The sequence below is a fragment of the Saimiri boliviensis genome, chromosome 8 (genome assembly GCF_048565385.1).
Source record: "Saimiri boliviensis isolate mSaiBol1 chromosome 8, mSaiBol1.pri, whole genome shotgun sequence".
NCBI classification, from domain to species: domain Eukaryota; kingdom Metazoa; phylum Chordata; class Mammalia; order Primates; family Cebidae; genus Saimiri; species Saimiri boliviensis.
This window is the reverse complement of record NC_133456.1, coordinates 2,495,268-2,517,682: the sequence shown is the minus strand read 5'-3', so window position 1 is coordinate 2,517,682 and position 22,415 is coordinate 2,495,268. Positions and strand designations below refer to the sequence as shown.

General features: G+C 41.5%; 1 protein-coding gene and 1 pseudogene across 4 annotated transcripts in view; one reads left to right on the top strand and one right to left on the bottom strand.

The window, feature by feature from the left end:
• ADGRG7 (adhesion G protein-coupled receptor G7) overlaps positions 1 to 22,415 on the bottom strand; it is an 87,299-nt gene continuing 64,884 nt past the window's right edge. For all 4 annotated transcript variants that reach the window (XM_039477394.2, XM_074403555.1, XM_074403557.1 and 1 more), the window contains one exon: positions 1 to 3,693. In XM_039477394.2, coding sequence (XP_039333328.2) covers positions 3,436 to 3,693 — 258 coding nt within the window. In that variant the 3' untranslated portion in view covers positions 1 to 3,435. The remainder of the gene's footprint in view (positions 3,694 to 22,415) is intronic.
• On the top strand, positions 12,031 to 12,730 carry LOC104650167 (lysosomal-associated transmembrane protein 4B pseudogene; annotated as a pseudogene).

Below are 22,415 nucleotides of genomic sequence, written 5' to 3'. Positions count from 1 at the left end.
CTATCATTAGTTATGTAAAATTCTTACGTGTTCAAACAAAGAGCATGGATTATGGAAAATAGACAATACTGAAACGTTAGGGAATTATGAATTTTGGTTTTGCAAAAGATATGCTTTGTGAATATTGCTTTTTCTACTCAGCAAATTTCAAGTGTATCGTACACTGTTATTAACTATGGTCATCATGCTGTACATTTTACCTCCAGAATGTATTTATCCTGTAACTGAATGTTCGTACCATTTGACCAACATCTCTCTGTCCCCCGACTTCCCACTCCCAGTCCGTTCTACTCTCTGTTACTATGTGTTTGACTTCTTTTTAGGTTCTACATGTAAGTGGGATCATGTAGTATATTTCTTTGTCTGAATTATTTCTCTTAGCATAATACCCGTCAGGTTAATCCATGTTACTGCAAATAGCAGTACCTCCTTCTTGTTTAAAGCTGAATAGTCCTCCATCCTGTGTGTGTGTGTGTGTGTGTGTGTGTGTGTGTGTGTGTGATAATTTTTTTATCCATGCATCCATCAGCGGACATAGCCGCAGGGCCTGTCTATGGAATTTCTTCTTACTTTATCTCTCTGACCTAAGAGAGGTATCTGCTTTCTCATTTTGCTAATCTCTACGTTTCCTGCTGCGTTCTCTCATTTGTCTGTGAGTTTGTTAAACACCACGAAACCAATTATCTGCTTTAAAGTTTTATTTTACATACTTAATGTGCTTTCTGTTTTCCTGCTGCAATGATAACTTGAATTAGAGTAATTCCATGAGTTTTACTTGTGGATACTAAGAGGAAAAAGGTCTCTTCCTGTTAGGCTCTAAGATTAGGGATACCAATAGCCAATTTCCAGCCACCTAAACCCAATTTCAGAATGACATCAAATACAGAAGCACACAGAGCCAGGAAACAGAGAAAAAGAATTCTGACATATTCTTAGCACTCCCTGTGAAAGGAGAGAGTTCCCTTATCCCTGTCACAGCGCTTGTTGACAGGGGTGTGGCTCCCTGGGCTTCCTGCCCCCTAGAAGGAACAAGCACACAGGCAGGTGCAGTGGTCCCGGGGAAGGCTTTAGGGCCCCAACCCCCCAGCACCATCTATGGGTGGGTGTCTGCCACTCCCAAAGCTCAAGTGGTTGTGTGTTACAGTGTGTTCTTTCAGCTTTGCCCTCTGCAGACAACTTGTGTTAATCAGATCAGTAAGCCCCTCTGCCTTATCGCCAGGGCAGAGAGCCAGTGTGACGGCTTTCTGTATCCTGAGTTCTTGCCCAGTGTATCAGCAAAATTGGATCACACGTGGGCTTGAAGGATGAGTGCAAGGTTTTATTGAGTGGTGGAGGTGGCTGTCAGTGAGGTGGATGGGGAGCTGGAAGAGGGGAATGGAGTGGGAAGGCAGTCTTCCCCTGGAGTCTGGCTATCCTTGCTTAACGTTCAGACACTTCACTTTTTCTCTTCCATGCCGCCCCACCACTCTCCACCACTCTGTTCCTCTGCTCCTCTCGATGTTTAGCTGCTTATGTGTGTGTCCGATAAGGTCTCGGGTTTATATGGGCACAGGATGCGGGGCGTGGTGGGCCAGAGTGGCCTTGGAAAATACAATATTTGGGCATAAAAACAGGAGTGCCTGTTCTCACTTAGATCTGTGGGAACAGGCCTGAGGGTGAAGCCCTCGCCAGAGACCCTGCCCTTCTCTACCCAGCACTTCCCTGACCCCTCCCATATCACTTGTTCTAACTAGACCTGAAGTTAGCATTATCATGTATTTCTTGACTCAAACCAAGGCACTTGAAAGTAAAAGGGGCTGCTGGTAATGCTTAACTCAGAAAAACAGGCACAAATTGGGACTTGCCCAGGCAAACTAAAATATATAGTAACCTTCCCAACTCAGTCCTTGGACTTTACATTAATCAATGCATTAAATTACCTTTCACCTTTAACTTGAGTCAGATTTCTATCATTAAACTGAAAATTGCTGACCAGTGTATGAGACAATGATTTAAATCAAAGGAATTATTTCCTAGTGGTAGGATTCATTTCAGGGTAGATACAAGAATATCCATGTCCACCTGAATTAGCCTCCACAATTGCATGTGGAGTTTGCACATTTACGGTGCAGATATTTCAGCAACGTTTTATGGAATTTTAGTTGCTATGCCCCACAAATGCTGAAAAAAGAGCAAAGAAAACAACTGTAATTACAGAGGAAACACATATACCTACCCTCAGACTAAATATGGCTCTTTGGTGATTTTTCTTTCTTTCTTTTTTTTTACATTTTAAGTGGCCCTTACTTAAGGTTTATTTTCATCTGAATACAAATTTTGAGTCAACCACATCTTACCATTTTCCCTGTGCCCAGCTACTATTTAGGTGCAGCCCTACGACACCACTAAGAATACTTTGCGATCTGCTTTTATTCTTTGTTTTCTTCCCTTTACTTTTTTCTGTTCTCCTGTAAATACAGGCTCGTGTTGGCTTGCCCAGGAACCCAACAGGTATTTGCAACTATCTCTCTAAAAAACATACATTCTTTAGATAGTGCCAAGCTGACATGACATTTGTTAATCTCTTAATTCAGTACACTGACAGCAGCTGTCTGATTTAAGGCAAAACAGAAAACAGCAATTTAAAGACTCTATATCATAAGTCCAGTGGGAATGCTCCCCACCTAAACAGAGGCCATTTTTTATGAGTAAGCCATTCGTAATTCAAGTGTTTGACCTTCCACAAGCAGTTAAATCTTTTAAAAGCCATACGAGATGATTGTGACTAACTTCTCATTTTGGGGGTCTAAGTGTCACTTCATCGATAAAAGGACAGGTATATTAAGAACTGGAGGGAAATACCCATTTAGTAACAAATTAACCTGTCTCGCTGCTCATTTCTTACAGAGCCAATTCTCCTGATCACAAAACATACTTTTTTTAAAAAACAGAAAAAAAGTCCCTTTTCAAAGGTTTAATTGGTGCCAAATTCTTCTTTAGAAATAAAAGTACAAGCACACACAACTTTAAAATATTGAAAGGTCAAAAGTTTAATACATGCAAGCAAATCCCCACACACTGTTCACCAGGAGTCATTTTGTTCTGCAAGGTAAATTTTTCTCTTCATTTCCTTTATAGTAACTTGTAAAAGAATCTCTAATAAGGTCTACATTTTTGTTAAAGCATGTCACAAAGATTTAATGATATGAGAAACAATGGTAATCTTGAATGCTGTGCGAAATTCTTCACCTCATTCAAGTGCGATTCTATTGAAAAATACAAAAACTACCAAGTCCATTATCCCTAATAATAACAAACAACAGGTTTTACCGAATTCTTAATCCTGAGCAAAATATACTGTGGAAGATTTTCTGGGAGGACTGGGAAATAAAGGAGAGAAACAGATAAAATTCAAACGAATTGATTAAAAAGACCACAACAGGTAAGTTTCACTGCCTAGGCGCTTTCCTTTGCTTGGTCACTTTCAGAGAGTGTGACATCCTCAGTACTTACAGAAGGTTCCAGTAGCCTAAAGTGTTCACGTACGGTTGGTAACGACCTGAGAAAATTATACATCTTTATACGCAGCCTTGGCCTGGTCATTGAAGGCAATGACTTCATTCTCGTGGCAGACGATAATGACGTCAACACTTTGGAAGCTTCACTCTGGAAGATTTTTGTTCTAACAGTGTACAGGATAAAAATTTGCAACCCCTGCAGATAGAAGAAAAGTTTAATGTTCAGTAGGTGCTGAGATACAGTATCAAGGAAGAGATTTTATTTCATTCTGCCACCCAACCTTCTCATCTGCTCGGCACTTCCTCAACTTGAATTTTCCAGTCTGCAGCTCCCACGTACTTTTTAATCTAAGAGGGTTGAAGCAAAGTCTTTCCCATATACAAATCCCTGTATGTGATAGTACAATAGCAGATGCAGAAGACCCGAGGTCAGGTCCCGGGTTGCCACTAGCTGGCTGTGTAAATTTGCTCATTTCCTAAGTTTGATCATCTTCAATTTCCAGTTCTAACATTCTGTGATTCCATATTTCTTGGAGTTTTAGTAACGTAACTAGAAATTTGTGCACGTCAGGACAAAAAAACGTAAAGCCCTTCTAGTCACTGGTTTTCCATACTTTACATACAAAGACCAGATGTATATGATCGATTGAGCCACAAAACACTGAATAATATTTTCTATATGTTTTCAGTAAAAACTGCGATTTATTGAAGTCATATTAGTATCAGAAACCTTGTTTTTCAAGTTAACCTTGATTAATCCTCATCATTTGATCATTCTCACCTAAATCTCACATCAACCCAATGCAACAACAAGCCTTATTGTCCCCATGTTTCAGATAAAGAAACTAAAGTTCAGATAAACTAAGTAATTTGTCCAAGATGACCCAGCCAGTACTCAGTGGAGTCTGGCATTGAATTCTTACATCTTTGGCTCCAAAACCGCTCCTCTATCTAATATATGGTACTGCCTATCCTGTTGCTTGTAACTGTAATAGAAAGTGACTGCAAAGTGTATCATAGCTTGTAAGATGCCTCTGTTAATTCTTTATTAATATCCTTTGTGGAAATGACAGATTAAATGGCAACTGTATTTAGGTTGATAATATTGTACCAATGTCACTTTCTGGATTTTGACAGTATCCTATGGATATACATTATCATTTGGGAAAGTGGGACAAAGAATATGTGGGAGTCATATTATTTTTCCAAATGTTTGTATTAAATCATTTCAAAATGAAATTATTTTTAAAAATAAATATCCGTGGGTATCTCCCACACTGGCATCTATAGGGCCCCAACCCCTGTAAGAGTTTATTTTTAGAATCACATCCTGTGAGTAGTATAGGAGACTCCTGGTACTACAGAAAGACCCTGATAGTTTAACTAATAAAATCAATAACTGCTGGAAACAGACAGACTTGTTCTCTGGCCAAACCTGCTTGGAGACACAGGTTTCAGAAGGACAGGAGTGGTCATCGGTCATCCAGATTGTTCAAGGGAGAGAAATTTATTTGGGGCACATGAGAAATTCAGTTTCTAGCAAAGCATCTTTTTTTGTGGAGTACACTGTTTTATATGATTTTTCCAGAATTTAAATTCTAAGTCGAAACTAAGATTGTATCAAATTTCTGGTGGAACCATAATTAGGAAAAGACCCCAGACCATGGATAAGTCATAAAAACGCCATCCTGTTGGACCTGTTTGAGTGGACTCCCAGTATTTCCATTTCTCCTAAAATCCCATAGACAGTATTTGAAGAGAAAAAACGTGTGGGTCAAACTGATTACCACTAACACAAAGATCAAATCGTGCCTTCTAAGTAATATCTGTAGCATTTAGTAAATGTTTGTTAGAATTACAGCATTCTAAATCTAGAAGTTTTATGTGTGAACAAATCTAGTTATTCCTACACTTCAGTATACATAGACATCACCTGAGGTCATTGTTTAAAATGAAGTGTCCCAGCTCCTAAGTCTGTAGATTCTGACTGAGTAGGTAAGGGGTGAGGCCCAGGAATCAGCATTTTGACACACTATGTAAATTCTGATGTAAGTAATATTCAGACCCATTTTACAAAACACTGTGTTAATTTTAACATCCATATTGCCACCCACCCTATTTTATATTTTGCATAACTCACCTGCAGAGGCTATGTGATTTTCCTGTAATCATAGGAATCAATGGTAAAGCTGGGTAACAGCCTAAATTTCCTGACTTTTAGCTCCATGTGCTTGCCACACTCAATTTTACCATGTTGTAATTTTATTATTTTACCATTTACAATTTTGACCATTTTACCATTAACATTTTGTAATGAACCTCTCTTTTATAATGTGCCCCTCCTATGCATGGAGAAGAGACTATCTTTGACTATACCTTCATTCACATTCCTCCCTAAATTCCCATTCACTCTGGGAAACAAGCCCATGGATCAGTCGGCAACGTCAGACTAGGCTTACCTTATTTATTGACCTTCTAGGAGTTTCTGTTTCATATTGACAATAGTAAAGAACTACATTATAACCATTTAAATTTAGTGGCAGTCACCCATCCATCATCTAAGGGAATTAGTCTGAAAACGCACTGGAGAGGGCTCCCTGGGATAGAGGATGGGTTCTTAGAGGCATCAAATAATGGTGGTAGTAATTCAGAAAGCCAAGCAACTCCGTACACTGCACTACAGAGTCTGATCAAATACCCTTCCTAACAATTTCCATTTTGTATCAAAGACTTTCCTGCTCAGTGACATTTGACCATAGCCAGAAACAGCCAGCATGACATCAGCTTCACATGGTAGTTACCATTGTTAGCAACTTAATGGGATAGTCATCAAAATTGCAGTTTCTTCGTGAAATAGAGAACTACAGGTCATCCTGACATTGAACAAAGATGTTATTTACTGTGAAAGATATTCACAAGTAAGTTTCTTGCACTCAGAGAACTGATTCTAGTTGAGGAGATAAATGTATGCATAAAAAGTTAATTTTAGAGTATAAAAAGAAGAGGGCAGGAGGCTGAGGCAGGAGAATTGCCTGAACCCAGGAGGCGGAAGTTGCAGTGAGCCGAGATCGCACCATTGCACTCCAGCCTGGGTAACAAGAGTGAAACTCCATCTCAAAAAAAAAAAAAAAAAAGAAGAGGGAACAAGTACATTTACAAAACAATACATTTATTTGATAATGAGCTATAGGTATTCATTTAGTTGATAGTTAATAAAGGTAGAATGAAAGTCATCACCACAAAGAAATGAAGCCCATTAACAAATAATCTATGTGGATTATATCAATGTCACTTTAATAACGTATTAAAGATATATAAGATGTGATCTTTGGAAAAGTTGGATAAAGGGTACACAGGAATTCATACTATTTGCAACAGGTCTGAAATTATTTCAAAATAATTTATGTTTAAAAAGGGATGGCATAAGAATGGGGAAAAATATAATTTTGGTCCATTCTCAGACTTTATTTTCACAACATAAAATTTCCATACATCTATAGAATGCCAGTGTAAAAAGATCATTGCCAAGAATTAAATGCCCAGCTAATGTATAGTTTGTGTGTCATGGTACCGCAAGAAAAATTAACAGATAGAAAAGTCCTCATTAATGTTTACCAACTATCCACTGAATATTTACTCAAAAATTACCACCATTAATGAGAGATTCCTTAAAGCAAGGAAGTCAAAATAAAAGGACAATCCAACATAAAAGGACTGGAAAACATTAAAAACATCCAAACATAGAGTTAAGTATAAGAAAATACAGTTAATATAATTATCAAACATAATCTAAGTACTATAAATATTTCTTAAAAGAAAATAATGTAGACAGTAAAACTTAGCAACAACATATCAAATTTCAAAATGTACCAACAAAACTACAAGAAGCAGTTAAACTGTGTTAATATTATTACCTCGAAAAGAGAGGAATCAGTATCTACTGTTTTACTCTGGAAATCGAAATCTGTTTCTTGTAAGTTATAGTAATATTCAAGAAACAAAGATTAGAATTAGCAGAATTTAAAATAGAATGAAAATATTGCAAGTCGAGGAAGTTATACTAAAAAACATAATTTATATAACACAATACATAAAACTAAGGAGGCTGTGATAGATATGCAGGGAAAAAAACTAAGATAAAATAAAAACAAACATTAGTTTTCATAGCTAGTATTTAAATAGCCAAAAGTTTAACATTTGTAATAAAATAGGAAAACTGGCCAAGCACAGTGGCTCAGGCCTGTAATCCCAACACTTTGGGAAGCTGAGGCAGGATGACCACTTGAGCCCAGGAGTTCAAGACCAGCTGGGCAACATAGTGAGACCCTATCTCTACAAAAAATAAAAACATTTGAAAAACAATTAGGCATGACAGCACATGCAGGTAGTCCCAGTCACTTGAGAGGCTGAGGTGGGAAGATTACCTGAGTCCAAGAGATTGAGGCTGCAATCAGCTATGATTATGTCACTTCACTCCAGGCTGAGTGTCAAAGCAAAACCTTGTCTCAATAAATCAACAAATAGGCTTCCAGGCAAGATGGGCGAATAGGAACAGCTCCAGTCTGTAGCTCCCAGTGAGATCAATGCAGAAGGCAAGTGATTTAGACATTTCCAACTGAGACACCCAGCTCATCTCACTGGGACTGGTTAGACAGTGGATGCAGCCCACAGAGGGTAAGCCAAAGCAGGGTGGGGTGTTGCCTCACGCAGGAAGCACAACGAGCTGGGGAACTCCCTTCCTTAGCCAAGAGAATCTGTGAGGGACTGTGCCATGAGGAACTGTGTACTCCGGCCCAGATACTATGTTTTTCCCATGGTCTTTGCAACCCGTAGACCAAGAGATTCCCTCCAGTGCCTACACCACCAGCGTTTCAAACACAAAACTGGGTGGCCATTTGGGCAGACACCAAGATAGCTGCAGGAGTTTTATTTCATACCCCAGTGGCACCTGGAGTCCCACAGAGACAGAACTGTTCACTCCCCTGGAAATGGGGCTGAAGTCAGGAACCCAAACGGCCTAGCTCAGCAGATCCACCCCCACAGGGCCCAGCAAGCTAAGATCCATTGGCTTGAAATTCTTGCTTCCAGTAGAGCAGTCTGAAGTCGACCTGGAATACTCGAGCTTGGTAGGGGGGATGCTCATCTGCCATTACTGAGGCTTGAGTAGTGAGCTTTCCCCTCACAGTGTAAACAGGATGCTGGGAAGTTTGAACTGGGTGAAGCCCATCACAGCTCAGCTAAGCCACTGTAGCCAGACTGCCTCTATAGATTTCCCCTCTCTGGGCAGGGCATCTCTAAAAGAAAGGCAGCAGCCACAGTCAAAGGCTTACAGATCAAACTCCCATCTCCCTGGGACAGAGCACTTGGGGGAAGAGGTGGCTGTGGCTGCAGCTTCAACAGACTTAAACATTCCTGCCTGCTGGCTCTGAAGAGAGCAATGGATCTCCCAGCACAGCGCTCAAGTTCTGCTAAGGGACAAACTGCCTCCTCAAGTGGATCCCTGACCCCCATGCCTCCTGACTGGGAGATACCTCCCAGCAGGGGTCAACAGACACCTCATACAGGAGAGCTTCAGCTGGCATCTGGCAGGTGCCCCTCGGGGATGAAGCTTTCAGAGGAAGGAACAGGCAGCAATCTTTGCTGTTCTGCAGCCTTTGCTTGTGATACGGGCAAACAAGTTCTGGAGTGGACCTCCAGCAAACTCCAGCAGACCTGCAGCAGAGAGGCCTGACTGCTAGATGGAAAACTAACAAAGAGAAAGGATTAGTATCAAGATCAACAAAAAGGACGTCCACACAGAAACCCCATCCAAAGTTCACCAGCACCAAAGACCAAAGGAAGATAAATCCAGAAAGATGAGAAAAAACCAGCGGGAAAAGGCTGAAAATTCCAAAAACCAGAACACCTCTTCTCCTCCAAAAGATTACAACTCCTCACCCGCAAGGGAACAAAACTGGACAGAAAATGAGTTTCACAAATTGACAGAAGTAAGCTTCAGAAGGTGGGTAATAACAAACTCCTCTGAGCTAAAAGAACATGTTCTAACCCTGTGCAAGGAAGCTAAGAACTTGAAAAAAGATTAGAGGAACTGCTGACTAGAATAACCAGTTTGGAGAAGAATATAAATGACCTGATGGAGCTGAAAAACACAGCACGAGAACTTCACCACACATACACAAGTATCAATAGCCAAATTGATCAAGAAGAAGAAAGGATATCAGAGATTGAAGATGAACTTAATGAAATAAAGGATGAAGACAAGATTAGAGAAAAAAGAATGAAAAGAAATGAACAAAGCCTCCAAGAAATATGGGACTATGTGAAAAGACCAAACCTACATTTGACTGCAGGACCTGAAAGTGATAGGGAGAATGGAAGCAAGTTGGAAAACACTCTTCAGGATGTTATCCAGGAGAACTTACCCAACCTAGCAAGGCAGGCCAACAATCAAATTCAGGAAATGCAGAAAACACCACAAAGATACTCCTCAAGAAGAGCAACCCCAAGGCACATAATCATCAGATTCACCAGGGTTGAAATGAAGGAAAAAATGCTAAGGGCAGCCAGATATAAAGGGTGGATTACCCACAAAGGGAAGCCCATCAGACTAACAGTGGATCTCTCTGAAGAAACTCTACAAGCCAGAAGAGAGTGGTGGCCAATATTCAACACTGTTACAGAAGAGAATTTTCAAACCAAAATTTCATATACAGCCAAACTAAACTTCATAAGTGAAGGAGAAATAAAATCCCTTACAGACAAGCAAATGCTGAGAGATTTTGTCACCACCAGGCCTGCCATACAAGAGTTCATGAAGGAAGTACTAAACATGGAAAGGAAAAACTGGTACCAGACACTGCAAAAACATACCAGATTGTAAAGACCATTGACACTGTGAAGACACTGAATGAATTAATGGGCAAAATAACCAGCTAGCATCATAATGACAGGATCGAATTCACACATAACAATATTAACCTTAAATGTAAATGAGCTAAACGCCCCAATTAAAAGACTCAGACTGGCAAATTGGATAAAGAGTCAAGACCCATCAGTGTGCTGTATTCAGGAGACACATCTCACGTGCACAGACACAAATAGCCTCAAAATAAAGGGATGAAGGAAGATTTACTAAGCAAATTAAAAGAAAGAAAAAAAAAAGCAGGGATTGCAATCCTAGTCTCTGATAAAACAGACTTTAAACCAACAAAGGTAAACAAAGACAAGGGCATTACATCACGGTAAAAGGATCAGTGCAACAAGAAGAGCTAAGTATCCTAAATGTAGATGCACCCAATACAGGAGGCCCCAGATTCATAAAGCGAATTCTTAAAGACCCACAAAGAAACTTAGACTCCCACACAGTAGTGGGAGACTTTAACACCCCACTGTCAATATTAGACAGATCAACGAGACAGAAAATTAACACGGATGTTCAGGACTTGAACTCATAACCAGACCAAGTGGACCTAATAGACATTTCCAGAACTCTCCACCCCAAATCAACAGAACATACATTCTTCTCAACACCATATCGCACTGATTCTAAAATTGACCACATAATTGGAAGTAAATCACTCCTCAGCAAATGCAAAAGAATGGAAATCATAACAAACAGTCTCTCAGACCACAGTGCAATCAAATTAGAACTCAGGATTCAGAAACTCACTCAAAACCACACAACTACATGGAAACTGAACAACCTGCCCCTGAATCACTACTGGGTACATAATGAAACTGAGGCAGAAATAAATAAGTTCTTTGAAACCAATGAGAATAAAGACACAAGGTACCAGAATCTCTGGAACACACCCAAAGCAGTGTTTCGAGGGGCATTTATAGCACTAAATGCCCGCAAGAGAAATCAGGAAGGATCTAAAATCGACACCCTAACATCACACTTAAAAGAACTAGAGAAGCAAGAGCAAACAAATTCAGGCCGGGCACGATGGCTCACGCCTGTAATCCCAGCACTTTGGGAGGCCGAGGCGGGTAGATCACGAGGTCAAGAGATCGAGACCATCCTGGTCAACATGGTGAAACCTCGTCTCTACTAAAAATACAAAAAATTAGCTGGGCATGGTGGCGCGTGCCTGTAATCCCAGCTACTCAGGAGGCTGAGGCAGGAGAATTGCCTGAACCCAGGAGGCGGAGGTTGCGGTGAGCCGAGATCGCGCCATTGCACTCCAGCCTGGGTAACAAGAGCGAAACTCCGTCTCAGAAAAAAAAAAAAAAAAAAAAAAAGAGCAAACAAATTCAAAAGCTAGCAGAAGAGGAGAAATAACTAAGATCAGAGCAGAACTGAAGGAGATAGGAAATACCCTTAAAAAAATCAATGAGGCCGCTGCCGCCTTCAGATCGCAGGGTCCCGGGGCGGTAGCCCCTCGCAGCTCTGGGGGATCCAGAAGGGAGGCCTGCGGGCGCACGGGCCAGTGGGCCGGAACCCTGAGCGGTCGAGGAGGCGGCAGCAGCGGCCCAGCGGGTCCCGACGAGCCCATCAAAGCTCCTGAAAACTTGGGCGCACGTTGGCGCCACCGCTCCCACCGCGATGAAGATGGTCGCGCCCTGGACACGGTTCTACTCCAACAGCTGCTGCCCGTGCGGCCCTGTCCACACTGACACGGCACCTGGTACCTGGTCATCAGCGCCTGGTACTGTTGGTTTTATTGAATGCTCTAGCTGATCAGATCAGTATGACTTCGCCAGTTCTGAACTGGGCGGTGACTTTGAGTTCACGGATGATGCCAACATGTGCATTGCCGTTGCGATTTCTCTTCTCATGATTCTGCCATGTGCTACGGCTACTTAGGGGCATACAAGCCACACGCAGCCTGGATCATCCCATTCTTCTGTGTCCAGATCTTTGGTTTTGCCCTGAACACCTTGGTTGCAATCACTGCGCTTGTGTATCCAAACTCCATTCGGGAATACATAGGACAACTGCCCCCTCATTTTCCTTACAGAATGATGTCATCTCAGCGAATCCTACCTGTTTGGTCCTTTTTATTCTTCTGATTATTAGCATTACCTTGACTTTTCAGCGTTACTTGATTAGCTGTGTTTGGAACTGCTATCCATACATCAATGGCAGGAAGTCCTCCGGTGTCCTGGTTACCAGCAATGACAACATGGTGCTGCTACCCCCGTATGATGATGCCACCGTGAATGGTGCTACCAAGGAGCCTCCGCCACCTTCCGTGTCTGCCTAAGCCTCCAAGTGGGCGGAGCTGAGGGCAGCAGCTTGACTTTTTCGACATCTGAGCAATAGTTCTGTTATTTCAATTTTGCGGTGAGCTCTTGGAGCTTGTTGCTGAAATGCCACTTTTTAAAATTTAGATGTTAGGTTGAAACCTGTACTTTTTAGCATATGCTTTACTAGAACACTGTGATAGATGAGCCATAGAATTCTTTCTGTAGGATCCAGGGTGTAATGGGCTTCACTAACCTTCCCTAGGCACTGAATCTTCCCCCAAATCTGACGGATCCAGAGTCAGAGAAGTTTACTTTTGTACCTGCTGGACCCCAAAGTTGGACAGTTAGTCACATTTTTTTCTCTCTGTTCCCTCTATTTTGAAAGTGTAAAATAAAACCAAAAATAGACAACTTTTTCTTAAGCCATTCCAGTGTAGGGAACAAAACCTTATGAAAACAGGAATGTCAACTGTGCAATCATTGTTCTATTTAGGTAAACAGAAGTCCTGATATTGTATTACAAGAACTTCCGCCATAGCATCCCTTCTGACTTAAGTTTGCATTTGGTGCTAAAGGATTTTTCTCCATGGCCGAAATTAAACTATTAGAAAGCGCTAGGCCGTGGGAGCAGTAACCATCTGATGACTGTTCTTGCGTATCCAGGTCCAGGGACATGGGGCGACGTGCCTCGTCTGTGTTAGAGGGTGGGACAGGTGTGTCTGGCATGCATGGGATCTGGTGCTCCTCTCCTGGATTTCACATCCCTACCCAGGGCCTGCTTTTGCTAAGTGTTCTGCCCTAGCCTGGTTCAAGGAGGTCATCCAACTGACTTTATCAAGTGGAATTGGGATATATTTGATACACATTTGCCTAACAACATGGAAAAAGGGTTTTCCTCCTCCTTTCCCTGCAAGGTACATTCTACTGCTTTGAACTTCCAAGTATGCCTAGTCACCTTTTAAAATGCAAACGTTTTCAGAAAAATGAAGGTTGATTTCCTCATATGCACTTATTATCTTGACTACCTGAACTGCAAGGGAGTTTTATATATTCATACGTTCCAAAGTCAGCTACTCTCCTCTTGGTTCATTATTGAATGTGCTATAAATGAAATCTTTTGCAATTAAAAAGAGATTTGCCCATCAAAAAAAATCAATGAATCCAGAAGCTTGTTTTCTGAAAAGTTCAACAACATATATAGACCACTAGCCAGTCTATTTAATAGTTGCTAGCAAGGCTATCAAAGAAGAAAAGAGAGAAGAATCAAATAGACACAATAAAAATGATAAATGGGGTATCACCACTGATTCCACACAAATACTAACTACCATCAGAGAATACTATAAACACCTCTATGCAAATAAACCAGAAAATCTAGAAGAAATGGACAAATTCCTGGACACATACACGCTCCCAAGACTAAACCATGAAGACGTCGAATCCCTGAATAGACCAATAACAAGTTCTGAAATTGAGGCAGTAATAAGTAGCCTACCAACCAGAAAAAGCCCAGGACCACACGGATTCACAGCTGAAGTCTACCGGAAGTACAAAGTGGAGCTGGTACCATTCCTTCTGAAACTATACTAAACAATACAAAAAGAGGGACTCCTCCCTAACTCATTTTATGAAGCCAGCATCATTCTGATAGCAAAACCTGACAGAGACATAACAAAAGAAGAAAATGTCAAGCCAATATCCCTGATGAATACTGATGCTAAAATCCTCGATAAAATACTGGCACACCAAATCAAGCAGCACCTCAAAAAGCTTATCCCCCACAATCAAGTCGGTTTCATTCCTGGGATGCCAGGCTGGTTCAACATATGCAAATCAATAAACGTAATCCATCACATAAACACAACCAATGACAAAAACCACATGAGATCATCTTAATAGATGCAGAAAAAGCCTTCGTTAAATTAAACACTACTTCATGCTAAAACCTCTCAGTAAACTAGGTATCGATGGAATGTATCACAAAATAATAAAAGCTGTCTATGACAAACCCACAGTCAATATCATACTGAATGGGCAAAAGCTGGAAGCATTCCCTTTGAAAACCGGCACAAGACAAGGATGCCCTCTCTCTCCACTCCTGCTCAACATATTATCGGAAGTTATGGCCAGGGCAATCAGGCAAGAGAAAGAAATAAAGGTATTCAAACAGGAAGACAGGAAGTCAGATTGTCTCTGTTTGCAGGTGACATGACTGTATATTTAGAAAACCCCATTGTCTCAGCCCAAAATCTACTTAAGCTGATAAACAACTTGAGCAAAGTCTCAGAATACAAAATCAATGTGCAATAACCACAAGCATTCCTATACACCAATAATAGACAAACAGAGAGCCAAATCAAGAGTGAACTCCCATTCACAATTACTACAAAGAGAATAAAATACCTAGGAATATAACTTAAAAGGGATGTAAAGGACCTCTTCAAGGAGAACTACATACCACTGCTCAAGGAAGTAAGAGAGGACACAAACAAATGGAAAAGCATTCCGTGCTCATGGATAGGAGAAATCAGTATTGTGATAATGGCCGTACTGCCCAAAACAATTTATAGATTCAATGCTATTCCTATCAAACTACCACTGACTTTCTTCACAGAATTAGAAAAACCTACTTACTTCATATGGAGTGAAAAAAGATCCTGTATAGCCAAGGCAATCCTAAGTAAAAAGAACAAAGTTGGAGGCACCTCACTACCTGACTTCAAGCTATACTACAAAGCTACAGTAACCAAAACAGCATGGTACTGGTACCAAAATAGATATATAGACTAATGGAACAGAACAGAGACCTCAGAAATAACACCTCACATCCACAACCATCTGATCTTTGACAAACCTGACCCAAAAAAAGCAGTGGAGAAAAGATTCCTTATTTAATAAATGATGTTGAGAAAACTGGCTAGCCATTTGCAGAAAACTAAAACTGGACCCCTTCCTTATACCTTATACAAAAATAATTAACTCAAGATGGATTAAAGACTTAAATGTAAAACCTAAAATCATGAAAACCCTAGAAGGAAACCTAGGCAATACCATTCAGGACATAAGCATGAGCAAAGACTTCATGACTAAAACACCAAAAGCACTGGCAGCAGAAGCCAAAATTGACAACTGGACCTAATTAAAGAGCTTCTGCAGTACAAAAGAAACTATCATCAGAGTGAACAGGCAACCTACAGAATGGGAGAAGATTTTTGCAATCTATCCATCTGACAAAACGCTAATATGCAGAATCTACAAAGAACTTAAACAAATTTACAAGAAAAAAACCCAACCCCATCAAAAAGTGGGTGAAGGATATGAACAGATACTTCTCAAAAGAAGACATTTATGCAGCCAAAAAACACATGAAAAAAAAGCTCAACATCACACTGATCATTAGAGAAATGCAAATCAAAACCACAAAGAGATATCATCTCACACCAGTCAGAATGGTGATTATTAAAAAGTCAGGCAACGACAGATGCTGGAGAGGATGTAGAGAAATAAGAACACTTTTACACTGCTGGTAGGAATGAAAATTAGTTCAACCACAGTGGAAGACAATGTGGTGATTCCTCAAGGATCTAGAACCAGAAATACTATTTGACCCAACAATCCCATTACTGGGCATATACCTAAAGGATTATAAATCATTCTATTATAAAGACACAGGCATACATATGTTTATTGAGGCACAGTTCACAATAGCAAAGGATTGGAACCAACCCAAATGCTCAGCAGTGATAGACTGGATAAAGAAAATGTGGCACATATACATCATGGAATACTATGCAGCCATAAAAAAGGATGAGTTCATGTCCTTTGCAGGGACATGGATGAAGCTGGAAACCATTATTCTCAGCAAACTAACACAAGAACGGAAAATCAAACACCACATGTTCTCACTCGTAAGTGAGAGTTGAACAATGAGAACACAGGGGCAGAAAAAAGGAGAGCATCATACACCAGGACCTGTTGGGGGTGGGGAGCTAGAGGCAAAATAGCATTAGGAGAAATACCTAATGTAGATGACGGGTTGATGGGTGCAGCAAACCACCATGGCACGTGTATACCTGTGTAACAAACCTGCACGTTCTGCACATGTACCCCAGAACTTAAAGTATAATAATAATAAAATGAATAAATAAACAGATAAAATGGATAAACTCTGAGAAAATTATCAAAAACATACAAATGTAGGCACGGTCTGAAAAGAAATAAGTCAAAAAAGCAAATAGAAACAAACTTGAAGTTTGCTACATTGATACATGGAAAATCAGATTACAAGATAAACTGGAACTGAGTGACTTGTTACATTGCTGAAAGGTATAATGCTCCATAGATATATTAAACAGCATATCCATAAATTTCCAGGAACATGGTAGTACCGCATTGAATTGTATAAAGACCAACTGCTAAAACAGTCATAAGAAAAATTAATTGAAAAATAACAATAAAAGGAAGTTTTACAAGTTTCTTTCAGCTTTTGATGAACAAATTAAAGGCAAATTAAGTTTTATTAAAAACGAATTTGAGAACTGAAGATAACAAGCACCTTAAAAAAGTATTGTTAGTATTATGAGATCCTTGGGGTGTTGTTTTGCCAGCCAGAAATCTCTGTGGCCAGTGGCACCTTTGCCCAAGTTTAGCTCTGGCCCACTGGGCTCTTTCCGCCCACTCCGCCTGGCAGGCTGTGCTTGGCTTACACTACCGGCCTGAATCCACACCTGCCAAGGACGAGCCAGGTGTGGAGTGATGAAGTATGCATAAGCAAGCATGGGTTCCCGCCACTGTGCACAGCCAGGTGTGCCAGCTGCAGTGGGGCAGGCAGCTGCAGTCACTGGCACAAGCACCATCTTTCTGCAAGAGTGCAGCTGGACCAGGTGTACCATAAGCAGCTTCTATGGCTAACACCAGGGAACCCAGTGACACCAGAAGCTTGGAGACACCAGGAACCTCAGAGCCCTAAAGAGGGTGTCACCCTGGCTCAGGTCCTAGGTCTGGGGTCCCTGAAGGGCCACAGCTCTTCTCACTTCTCTTCTCGTTGCCCACAATGTGGAGAGCATGGGCATGTTTCAACCCTGCCCTGTTTGTGTTACACCTCTTTTAGGCCCGCCATTCTGGTGGGTCCCTAGTTCTTGTCCCGCATCCAGGAAGAATGAGGTACAAAGACAAGTGGAGGGTGAGCAGGACGAAAAGGAGCTTTACTGAATGACAGAATAGCTCAAAGGACACCTGCAGTGGGTAGCTCCTCTCCACAGCCAGTGTTCCGATGAGTGTTCAGCTCTCAGCAGAGAGGCTAGCTGCTTGCCTCAGTAGGTCATCCCATCCTCTCTCTGTCCTCTCCTTGAGGCTGGCTGAGTCCAGGGGGTTTTATGGGCCTCAGTGGGGAGGAAGTGAGTGCTGATTGGTCCATGGGTAGTCATTGGCAGGCCCAGGGAAAAACATATGCTCCCCTTTCAGTCCATGGGACTGGCAGCTCGGCCCCAGGCTTCAGGCCCTTCCTGGCTTTAAAGTAGAGCTTCACCAGAGACCCACCGCCTTCCACCCAAGAGCCTGTCTGCCTCCTGCCTCTATTCATTGCACCCAGGCAGAGGGGGTCTTTCTCAGTCAGCAGCTGCGACAGAGCAGCTGCAGCTGCACGCAGGGAGTTCCCACCCTGCCGACTGAGAAGAGGTGGGGCTCCCACGTGTCCCAAGTTGAGCGTGCAGCCCTGGCCAAGCATCCTCACAGCCTGGGGTGGGAGCTCCAGATCCTTGCTGGGCCTGGGCCAGCGTCCAAGTCAGGGGTGACATCACTGTGCGTTCTTCCTGTGGCCTCAACAACTCAGGGACAGCCTGGGGCCCCCTCTGCCTGGCTCATGGCCCTGCCTGGGGGCCACCTCCAGGAGCAGATCATGGGCCCTGGGCCCATTGGGAATGTCAGGCTCGGCAGTCACCTTGATGTGGAACAGATCCTGAGGACACAGCCTCGGGTGACCCAGAGCAGAGACTGTTCCCAAGGCACAGGAACTTGGTGCTGTTCGGTGGGCTGGGTATAGTGGCCACATTGCCGGCTGGGTCCTCAAAACGGGCACTGCTCCCACTTCCCACCCCAGACCCCTGAAGCATGACCCCAGTTCTGTATGTTAGGCCTTCCACCATATTCCACGTGCAAGTGTGGCACTGCCCTGGGCCCAGTTCCACCTTGGGACCCCTCTCTGCTTGCTCTCCCGTGCTCAACTACACTGCTCTCCCGCTGATGGGTGGCTGGGCTCGGCCCCATCACAGCAGCAACCAGGGATGGGCTCCCAGGACAGTGGACTCCCAGGAGGCTCTCTGGGGCAGGCTCTGGGGACTGCCTGCTTCACATGAGGACCTCGTGCCTGTACCTCCTTGCAGCCGGAGTCATGGCAGCAGCCGCTTCAGAGAGGCTGCTGCTGCCATCATTAGGAAGTAATCTCAATAAATATCGAAACGGAAAATTCTCAAAAAGTTCTAACAGTCTTGTGGATTCTTTGAGTTATTTCCTTGCCTTTAGGGTTCATGGTCTGGAGTTTCAGCAGTGAGCTTTCAGAAAAGGGCTCCTTTCCTTGCCCTGTGCAGGGAAACGGTAATGTTTGTTTAGTGGTAATGCTTGTTCATACAGATGATCCTGGTGGGGTGTGAGTACTTTAAGGGGAGAAGTATTTTCATTCTACTGAAGTACAATTAATTCTGCCGGCTTAGAGAAGACATGCTTCCATACTAAAGAGAGTAAAGTCCATTTAGTAGTTTCATTGCTCTTTCATCAGAGTAAAGAGCAACGTTCACTATGGGAGGAGCCACAGAGTAAGGAACGTAAAGAGAAATTCTGATTTCAAAATGTCTTTCAAAGTCCGGTGCTGTGGCTCATGCCTGTAATCCCAGAACTTTGGGAGTCTGAGGCCAGTGGATCATGAAGTCAGGAGTTCAAGACCAGCCTGGCCAACATGGTAAAACCCTGTCTCACCGGGCGTGGTGACTCACACCTGCGATTCCAGCACTTTGGGAGACTGAGGCAGGTGGATCACAAGGCCAGGATTTTGAGACCAGCCTGGCCAACATGGTGAAACCCTGTCTCTAGTAAAAATACAAAAAGTCAGCTGGGCATAGTGGTGGGTACCTATAATCCCAGCTACTCAGGAGGCTCAGGCAGGAGAATCACTTGAACCCAGGAGGCAGATGTTGCAGTGAGTCAAGATCGTGCCACTGCACTCCAACCTGGGTGTCAGAGTAAGACTCCATCTCAAAACAAAAACAAAAACAAAAACAAAACCCTGTCTCTACTGAATATACATAAATTAGCCAGGCATGCTGGCACACACCTGTAATCCCAGGCAGTCAGAAGGCTGAGGCACAACAATTGCTTAAACCCAGGGGGTGGAAGTTGCTGTGAGCTGAGATCATGCCATTGCACTCCAGTCTGGGTGACAGAGTGAGACCATCTCAAAAAAAATGTCTTTCAATAATGCATCTTTGTTTTTAAGGTCTTGACATTCATCACACATAATACATAACTACAAAGATTTTTTTAAAAAACTCTCCAAAGTCAAACAAATTTATTTTTATCCACCATTTTGGTTTATCTTCATCACTATTTTTATGATGATAAAATCAGGAGGTGACCAGAATCCAAATGTTCACCTTTGTAGAATTATTTCCAAAAGAAAAAATATATAACTTACTTTCAGATTTTTAAAACAAAGTGTGAACTGAATTTCTTAAAGGTTTACGGTTAAATATGTCCTTGAGATAAGACTCAAGGAACAAAAGCATCTTCAGTCTGATGTAAAATTATGCCACAAAACACTTCATAAAATTCTGCTGCTATTAAATCAACTCTCTTGACAATAACAACTATAAAATCTGGATACAATATTTTTAAAAGTCGACCAGAAGACACTGGAGGACAATAAAAACAGTCTAAAATGGGAAGAGGAGTTTACATTTGGAAAAAGGAACCAATACTAGGTAGGCTTCCTGTTTCGTTTCACTTTGTTTTTAATATATTTTAGCCCGAAAGCAGACCTTGTTCAGCCCCTGCCAGGGTGACTAAACCTGGCATTGAAATATGGGGTCTTATGAAGTTGAGAAACTAGAGGACAGTGTTTAGGGAGATGACAGCAGCTAGAAAGAAAGGAAGAATAACCACAATATTCTTGAAGGAGGCAGAGAGGGGGAGCTTCAGAGTCCGTTTATAATCTCTACTTAAATCAATTATTGACTCTTGAACTGTATATACATAGGGCAGACTCTAAGCTCAACTACGTTTAAAAAGACTAAACAGAGATTGAAGCTGTTCACCAAAGGGGAGACAGAGTTTTCAGTAGCCAGTAGACTACCCTACCCAAGTTAATTGTCTGCTATGCCCTTCTTAGTATGAATATTAAAACACACAGAGTTGATACAGCGTATTATTTTTACTGTCTAGGAAACAATCAAAATTGCTAGACACATGAAGAATAAGGAAAACATGACCCATACTGAAAAATCAAAGAAAACTTACTGAAATGATCCAATATTAGATTTAGCAGACAAAAACATTAAAGTGCCATTATAACATGTTTAAGTATGTAAGGAAAAAGGCACTTTTTGGAAGGTTGTGGCATGACCTGCTTATCTGGCACAGAAAGAGATCATGGAACACCATGACTCTAGGCTCAAGGGAGGAACGCCTCTTGGAAGCACAAGAATGTGACCAGATTTGCTGGCTCCTATCTATGACCCCTCTAGTTTATTTAATGATTAAATCTAGAATAGAATTTATTCTTTATGCCTCAAAGGAAATGCCAAACCACTCTAGCTGTCTCTCCCCACATCCTACCACATTCTTGCTTTGTGTTGTACACCAATAAATGGTGTGGGTCTCCAGAGCTTGGGGCCTTCACAGCCTCCATACTCGCATTGGCCCCCCTGGACCCCACTTCATACACTCTTGTCTTTTCTCATTTCTTCGTCTTCACCATCCCTTGCAACCCCCACAGTCTGTGCCAGGGCTGGGCCCCAACACTTTTAATAAGTAAAAAGTTAGGAAATATCAGAAGAATTAAAAACTATAAAAATAATAATTCTTAAATTAAAAAGTATAGCATCTAAAATAGAAATTACTGGATAAGCTCAACAGTAGACTGAGGATAATTGAAGAAAAAGCCAATGACCTTTAAGATATATGACTAGAGTAATCCAGTCTAATTAATAGCAAAAGGAAAGAATAAGGAAAATGAACAGAGTTCAGGAACCTATGGAACAATATCAGTGGTCTAACATATATGTAATCAGATTCTCAGAATCCCTTTTATTCAAATAGAAAAACTACTTGAAAAGATTATCATGAAATATTTCTCAAATTTGGTAAAAGGCATAAATTAACAGATTCTAGAAACTCAACAATCCCGGGCAGAATAAATGCAAAGAAAATAAAACCTAATTACATCATGGTCAAAATACTGAATATCAAAGACAAAGAGAAAATCTTAAAGCAACCAGAGGAAAATAACACAGTACATTCAGGAGAACAATAATATGAAGAACTGAGGTTGTCTCATTACAAAATGAAGCCAGTTTGTAAAATTATTTCTTCATACGAAAAGGGGAAAAAAAAACTGTCAACCCAGAATTCTATATCCAGTAAAAACATACTTCAAGAATGAAAGCAAAATAAAGTCAATTTTAGATAAAAATAAATCAGGACATTTGTTACCAGAAGACATATATTACAAAACATTCT